General features: G+C 39.9%; 1 protein-coding gene across 3 annotated transcripts in view; it reads right to left on the bottom strand.

The window, feature by feature from the left end:
- Nucleotides 1-47: 47 nt before the first annotated feature.
- MAP3K15 (mitogen-activated protein kinase kinase kinase 15) overlaps nt 48-8270 on the bottom strand; it is a 69106-nt gene continuing 60883 nt past the window's right edge. For all 3 annotated transcript variants that reach the window (XM_079972199.1, XM_079972200.1, XM_079972201.1), the window contains 11 exons: nt 7372-7529; nt 6635-6818; nt 5636-5813; nt 4539-4713; nt 3562-3747; nt 2740-2845; nt 2004-2214; nt 1060-1172; nt 820-917; nt 662-738; nt 48-574 (listed from right to left, as the gene is read on the bottom strand). In XM_079972199.1, coding sequence (XP_079828325.1) covers nt 496-574; nt 662-738; nt 820-917; nt 1060-1172; nt 2004-2214; nt 2740-2845; nt 3562-3747; nt 4539-4713; nt 5636-5813; nt 6635-6818; nt 7372-7529 — 1565 coding nt within the window. In that variant the 3' untranslated portion in view covers nt 48-495. The remainder of the gene's footprint in view (nt 575-661; nt 739-819; nt 918-1059; nt 1173-2003; nt 2215-2739; nt 2846-3561; nt 3748-4538; nt 4714-5635; nt 5814-6634; nt 6819-7371; nt 7530-8270) is intronic.

Below are 8270 nucleotides of genomic sequence, written 5' to 3'. Positions count from 1 at the left end.
CCCCCATCCCAAATGATTTTGCAATGAAAAGAAGCCTTTTTAGCATGTTTTATTTACCTTTTTAATATGCACCTAGAGTGAGTCTGTAACCCACTCTTTTGCATAGGATCTTTGTACCAACTGGTTTTTTTCATCTTATAAAATTATACATAGTAATAATTTATATTAAATCAGAAGGCAGCAATTATTGTTTTTAAAAAAGCAGCTGGCATGCCTAGAACACTATGTATTTGATATGAGTGGTTAAAGTGCACAGGCTACATTTTAGTCTATAAGGCAAGCAGTTTCCAAGCTACTGTATTATTTACACATCTGAAAAAATACATGATTAAGTATACTAGCAGAAAAGGCTATCATCACATGACTTTAATATAACTTCATATATATTAGTGCAAAACCTGTAGGACCAGTATAAACAGTATGTACAGTAATTAATAACTTAGTTGGAATGTCTGCTCTCTTCCCCTTTCAATTTCTCAGAACTTGGCATAAGAGTTATGCTTCCAATTCCAAGAATTTATTCAGTTTTCTGTGCTTTAATATTTCATTCCATATTCGACAAAGAATACCACCACTGTATGAGAAAAATAAGAATAGTAAGTTTCTCAAACTCTTGTTTGGAAGTCAAAACACTTCTAGAATCATGCAATTATTTTCTTACCGGAGTCTAAGGAATCGCAAGTCATCTTTAGTGATGTGGTTTAGAACATCACTGAGTGTATAATCCTCTTGAACAAACTGTAAGACAAAATTATTTCAGTGTTTCTAAATATTATTCAGAAAATGAATTTTGAGGGTCTTTCCCACTCTTAATCTTACCCTATCAATTGTATCTGAATCAGCTTTCTGTTGCTTCAACCACTTGATCAGTTCTTGGTCTACGCAGTGCTGCAGAGCAGCTGGAGGTGGTTGAATTTCTGCAACAATTCAAAGTAGGTTAATCAGATTCATTCCATTGTTACAAATTCAAAAGCTCTACTCAAAAGTGTTGTGTGTCCTAAAGCTCAAACTATTCCTATCAACTGATCACACACATTTAATGTACATTCTCATATCTACCAGCAGTTTTCAACTGTAGCTGAAGGAGATGCAAGTCTTGAATTCTTTGCTCCAGTGTTTGCCTTAGCAGTGTCTGGTATTCTCTCTCCCTCTGTACCAGGCTCTCCAGTAACCTATTAAATAAAATAGGGGTCAGACTGGGTAGGACATAACATTTCCCCCTTAAATATTAGTACACTTTTAATGACAACAAAACCTAGTTCTGCAACACAAGTATTTTGGTGAATCTGATACTTATATTTTAGTTGTAGTGCAGCTTGGTGTGTCTAAAGCACATGTAAAAGTGTCTCTCATCATATGGCTTACCTCAAAACAAATCCTACATATCTTTGAATTACTGGCTACCTGGTAGCATTGATTTTTAAATGCTATCCAATTTAGATTTCTGGGCTGCAATGGTTCCTAGAATTTCTACGTAACCCCAGGCTTCATAATTAAATATTCCAGCACTATCAGCGTGTTACTTGCTGCTGCTATAGTGATAGAAAACCACAATACAGATGGTCAGGCTATGAAAGGATTTTTATACACACTTTCCGTCAGTGTTGGCTAGAGTAAGTGCTGCTCTCAAAGCATACATGTTATAGTTCTCCCTGTAAAGGCACTCTGGAACATTTATGACACATTTTACATTTACATTTGTAACATGGAAAGGTAACATTTAGCCTGAAATAGAGACGCTGCACATGGAGTGCCGCTCGGGGGGGGGGGGGGAGGAAAAGACATGATGCAGCCCTCAGCACTACACAATTGGGTTTTCTAGAAGAACGAACGTGAGTGCCAAATTAACCCTGTATAAACCAAGAGTAGCTAAACTGGCTACATTTTAAAATCTAGCCAGTAACCAATGTAGGCTCATCTGATTGCCTGAAGGTGTTTTATAAACACCAGCGATGATCAGTAAAATTGCTGAATAAGCCTGAGCACACTTGAAAGCTGTTAACCTGTTCGTTTCTTGCTTAAGCTTGCCCAACTGCAAGCTGAGCTGCTGCTGAGTGTCAGGGGTCACAGAAGACGTGAGCATGCACACTCCAGATGTGATAACTGTTTCTTCGTGTCTTTTTTGCTGTGCTTGCTGGTAATCCTCATCTACTTCATCTGCATCTTTGTCAACTCCTTCAGTCTCTGATGCTGGTTCAAAGTGAGCTCGAAGTTCTGCACAGAGCAAAAGCGAATTGCAGAGGTCAAGCATTTCTTACATTTGCCACTTAAATGTTATCTAGTCAGCAAGCTTTTTCTGAGTATATATATCTTTTTAAATAAAATGCAGCTGTCCTTCCTAGTCCCATTTCAGAAAATACAGGTGCCTTGGGAGTTCCTTGATTTTAAGAAATGACAAACTAATAATGGGCTAATGTGTGGCAACCTTTCAAAAGAACAATTAGTGAGGATTTGTAGTGAATGTTTCTGTCCAGACTAATATTCACAAATATGTTAGTCTGTAAAGCACGTTTTACAAAAAAAATTCAGTGTTCAAAAAAATCAGAACTTGTTTTATGAAAGAACTAGCAGCCATTTACAAGTTTTCGCCAAGTAGAGACCCAAGTACTACTGCAGTTCCAGCACACCAGCAGTACTCACCTTGGGGCACTCATTCCACAGGTTAGACATTTATTATTGCTTTGCTCACATCATATTTAACCATCCCACTTAGCAGTTTACTACTTTGCTTTTACTTACCTGGAATGAGAATAGTGACAGCAGCTTGAACAGCACGTCGTATTATATTATCCATAGCAAACATCCAATGAGGTCTGATTAAATGATTCCTTAGTACTTTGTTAACCTATAAGAAAAGTGTCAAATAAAACAGGGTAGTAGTTTGCCTTAAGCTATAAGCTTGTCATTCAGAACAAGAAGTTTGGGTAAATGTAGGATGACAATAAGTCTACTTGGATTAAGAGCTAGAACACATATTGGAACATAAAAGCAGCCCTGCTGGATCAGACCAAAGGCGCACCTAGTCCAGTATCCTGTTTCTCACAGTGGCCAACCAGATGCCTAGGGGAAGCCCCCAAGCAGGGCATGAGTGAAGCTGTAGCCCAGTGACTGGTATTCAGAGCCATGCTGCCTCTGATCCTGAAGGGATACAGCCTTTGTTTCCACTGTGATGTAGGCACAAAGAAAGCTGTTGCAAAGCAACACGTAAGGTACTGTGTTGTACATCAACAATGCACAGATATTCGACTAAGTCACACTCAGAGCAGACCCCTTGAGGTATCACACTGTGCTTCAAGTTCTTTGCACAGAATTGTGCATTGTATGCTATCTTCCAAAGGCATCCTAGAAAGCAAAAGCAGCTCATTTCTACAATTTAGCAGAAGTAAATAAATGCATCTTCTCTGGTCATCTGCTCCATACTATATTCTACAACTCCTTTGTCCTCTTCTGCCCTCCTCCCAATAGTATAATTTAGGGTTCTACGTTTAAATAGCAGCAAAAGGTATTATTGGTAGTGGGTCACTCCCCCCACCCCCAGATACTACACTCGGATGAACATACCGCATCTTGAAATCCAAACAACACTAGATGAATCTGATTGATGGAAGTACTGTCAAAGTCCAGTTCAATTTTCAACTTGGATATAGTTGATGCCATAACTCTGTGTTCAGGAGAACGTATAAAATCTCTTAAAATCCCAATTATCTGCTTGATATGAGCAACTGAAAGATGCAGTTCTTCAGAACTCTGAAAAAAAGATGAATATGCAAAATGTTTAAAAAGGCACATCAGCAAATTCCACCAATGTATGTCTGTATGCATGTTTTCAACCTTGCCGTCACTTTTCTGGAAGACTCATTTTTACCAATTCACAGCAAGAGCAGCAGAGGGCAGCTTTCAATCAGGCACATCACAAGTAGTTTGATTCATGGATTACATGAGCTCACGAGAGAGGAAACAGAACATGAGCTAAATTCAACACTGATGTAATCAAACTGCAGGACTGAATTTGTCCTACCAGAGAGCAGCTTTCTGCCATTCAGTACTTAAGCAAAAATTCATATTACAATCTCTAATAACATGGGAAAGGGGGGGGGGGGCTAAAACAAAAATTGGTTGCAGAGGTCAAGGTAACAAACAAGGTGGTCAACAAACTTTAGGTGACCAGTTGAATAATAAGAAGCTCCATTTTACTACTTAAAGGTTGTGATGGATCCCTCTTTGCTTCTCCATGTTTGTAATCTCCACACAATTTTGTGGAAGAGGAAGTTAGTGTTGTAATCTTGAGCCTTTTTCGTAACAGTTAGGATGAACAGACTTGCCCCTGTCTCTTCCAGGGTTGTGCTTATAATCCAAGCCACAGGCTGACCATCCACAGCAGGGATCCTGCTTTCCTCATGCAGGTTCCCCAAGTGATTTAGAACCCTACATGATGAGCACAGCAGCTCTTCACCCCAGACACCCTTCAGATCATGGAGTAGGAAAGGTGGCAGAGCAATAATTTTTACCTCTCCCAAACAAGCAAATAGTCGTATTACCTGTGCTACACATTCTCTTAAATTGGAAGCTACTTGGTTTTGCTCTTCCTTGAGGATTTTATACAGAATTGCACGTCGTTCGCTGTCCTTTCGTAGCAAGAAAAGACCAGAATCCCTTTCCTCAAGTGAAGGGGAAGCGCTTCGCTCATCTGAAATGGAGCTGTCGTCGGGAACACTGGGCCAGAATGAGACAGCATTCACAAGAAACTATAAATGACAAAGTTGGGAGTCCAAAAGAAAACAGCCCAGTTTTTAAAGCAACTTTCCGATTACTTAAAATGAATGGATTTTATCTTGTGTGCTACAAAGATGCCCACCAAATCCCAAGTTTTATAGTAGCTGAGAACACAGCTTTCTATGAAACAAGACACTAATTCAACATCTACAGTAAGAAGACAGATTGATCATAATGTGGACTGCATTCAATTGAAGATGCTACAATTGCTGCTCTTTTTCTTTTTCCAATTTTTCCAATTAGACTCTTATAATGAGTTTTACTTGCAGGGGCCTAAACAAACCCCATTCGATACAGTGGTGCCCCGCAAGACGAATGCCTCGCAAGACGGAAAACCCACTAGACGAAAGGGTTTTCCGTTTTGGAGGTGCTTCGCAAAACGAATTTCCTATGGGCTTGCTTCGCAAGACGAAAATGTCTTGCGAGTTCCTGCGGGGTTTTTTCCTCCCCCCCTTTTTCTAAGCCGCTAAGCCGCTTATCAGCTGATCCGCTAAGCCGCTTATCAGCTGATCTGCTAAGCCGCTTATCAGCTGATCTGCTAAGCCGCTTATCAGCTGATCCGCTAAGCCGCTTATCAGCTGATCCGCTAAGCCGCTTATCAGCTGATCCGCTAAGCCGCTATTAGCGCTAATCCGCTAAGCCGCTAATGGGCTTGCTTCGCAAGACGAAAAAACCGCAAGACGAAGAGACTCGCGGAACGGATTCTTTTCGTCTTGCGAGGCACCACTGTACTTTACATTTAACATTTTACTATAGATCTTGTAACGGAATTAACTTTGAGTACATCATCCCACCTAAACTGTAAGGACAGCTGGTATCCTCTGTGAACCTAACATGCCATTTTGCATAGGTCAGGTTTTACCTTAGTAAATGGGAGATAGGACTCTTTGTCTGAACCTCTGACACGGAGCGCTTTGCCTTATCAAATAGCATGTCATGTGGCATATCAGAGTCCGGTGAGACTGAGCCGTGTTCACTGCTGCTGCTGCCAGCCTGCTCCCCCTGGACTGGCAACGGGAGTGATGTGCTGCGGTTATAATCTGGAGCACAAGAAGAAAAGGGGAATGAATAAACAGGTCAAGCTATCTTTTAAGCAAATGAAACAAATGCAATATAATTAAAATGCAGTTTAAAAAATTGACAAAGTGTGAAATGAAACTACCAGATGTCAAAAAGGTGTGTGTCTGCAAGCTGCAGAAATAAATTGTGATGATTGATGGAAAACCCTTCTCAAACAAACACTAGCAGTGGTTTTTTACCTTTCTAGTGTAGTTCATCTAGGAATTGGGGTGGAAGGGACCTTGTTCTGAGTGATCTCCAAGCACTGAAAGAATTACTTGAGATCCAAGAGGCTACTAGCTGATAAGGTGACATAACCTTGCTTTTACAGCTCATCCACAACTGAAATTTGTGTAACATTACTCTCTTTGTGAAGCCAAATCAGCCGTTGTTCAGGGTTACTAGTTGTATAATTTATTTGCCCTCCTTTTCGGTTTACAACTTGAGATGCCTTACACACCTTAAACTGCTGGGTGCATGTCTACTGAAAATAGGCTTCATTAAAATTTCTCCAAAAAGGATTTTCCAGTTTTAAAAATGTCATTTTGGAGAGAGAAGAAACCCAGCCCTGAATTTCTTCATCCTTTATTAAAATATAGTGCTCTAATTTCACCAATTTTGTTATTAATTGAATTTGTTATATTAACACTAGGATGAACCTGCCCCATAAATATTCTTTTCATAGCTTGTTGATTGCTTGGCACATCCAACTAATTTCCTAGTATGTTCAGAACCCAAGATTAAAGAGAAGGATGATGGTTAATATCTCTACATACAAATATTTTGATTGATAATTCCTTACCTGAAGGCTTGAACGCAATTCTGTTTTTCTTGCCCTTGTTCAACTGTTTCAAGAATGGGTCCTTAAGTAAGTCCGATGCTGTGACACGTTTATTTGGATCAGGTTCAAAGCAGAGCAAAATAAAAGCTCTTGCCTCAGCAGATAGTGATTCAGGAATTTCAGGGTGAATTTTGAACATTCCAACCTGCAAGCAGAAAGGACACTCTGCATCACTTCAGCAAGGTAAATTACTTTAAAGTTGACTCATGCTAGGGCTCATCCACACTTACCTTTTGCCCCCTCTTTCCAGGCAGAGGTGCACACACTTTAATGCTCTGTGTATTTTTTGCCCCAAACTTCCCCCACAAAAACCTGCTCTTTAAAGCTGAATCGGAGCAAACGTCAAGTTGGCCTTTCGCGATGAAAGCTCCAAACAAAAAAAGGGGGGCACTCAGACACAAACCTTTGTTTGTGGGACATAGTAGGAGCCTGTGGAATGATTTCCTTGCTGAGGCATACAACTATCTTTCCTTGAGGGACTTTTAGAAGAGCAGCAAAACACACATATTCCCTCTAGTTCTAACTTGGCTGGTTGTGAAGCAGCTGTAGCTCCCGGCATCCTTTGCATGCAAGTCGTCTCAGATCTGCTATTCCACATAAATTAATAGATCCTGCTAAATAATCCATGTCAGGAAGTATTCTAGCAGTATGGTAATATGTGGAGCGGCGGGAGGTGGGTTAGTACATACAACACTTACTTTGAACATAGCTGCCTGTGGTTCGCCCAGTTCATGAAAGGGAGGCTTCCCTGTCGCCATTTCAATGGTAGTGCAGCCCAAAGACCAGATATCAGCTGGTGCACCATATCCTCGAGGTCCCTTATCAATAATCTCTGGTGCCATGTACTGCAAAGTGCCTAAAGTCATGAAAAAGAATAGGTACAAGTAGTATTATTATTAAAAATCCCTGAACAGATCATACTTAATATTAATAATAAACCTTTATTGTCACTACACTCCCTGTGTGCAGTGAGATTAAACGAGCCCCCCCCCCCATACACTCAGTCTTGTTCATGCTCTGTGTGCTTGTCAGAAATCAATTACACCATTTTCCCCCCATTCAGCAGCCCAACAGCCCACGGATAAAAACTGTTCTTTAACCTGTTGGTGCAGCTGACTATACTTCTTTGCAAAGTACCACACTTCCTTAGGTACTTTGCAAAAATGGCATTTCCCATACAGATGGGCTTAACAGATGGATTAAGTACCAGTGCCAACAACTCTCAGCTATTACACTGCATTCTGTCACAAATTTTCTACATGACTGCCTTGGCTTATGCAATATATTTTAAATGGAAGACAATCCATTGAGTCCACTATAAGATTAAGAACAAGCTAAAAGCATTATTGTATGTTGGGGTAATTTTAATCTGTTTTAGTATTTTAACTTTTGTATGTTTTTAAGTATAGTTGTGAATTTTTCTTAATTTTACTTTTTATCTTTTGTAAACTGCTTTGAGCTTTTTTGCAGTCAAGCAGTGTGTGTGTGTGTGTGTGTGTGTGTGTGTGTGTAATAAATAATGGAAAGTTTGAGAAATGTTATTGGGATGGATAATCATAGACAGAAATTACGTATCTATTTTCACTTTTTTTTATTA

The sequence above is a fragment of the Podarcis cretensis genome, assembly GCF_951804945.1.
Source record: "Podarcis cretensis genome assembly, chromosome: 4".
Lineage (NCBI taxonomy): Eukaryota > Metazoa > Chordata > Lepidosauria > Squamata > Lacertidae > Podarcis > Podarcis cretensis.
Note: the sequence above shows the minus strand (reverse complement) of the source record. Positions and strands in the feature narration are given on the sequence as shown.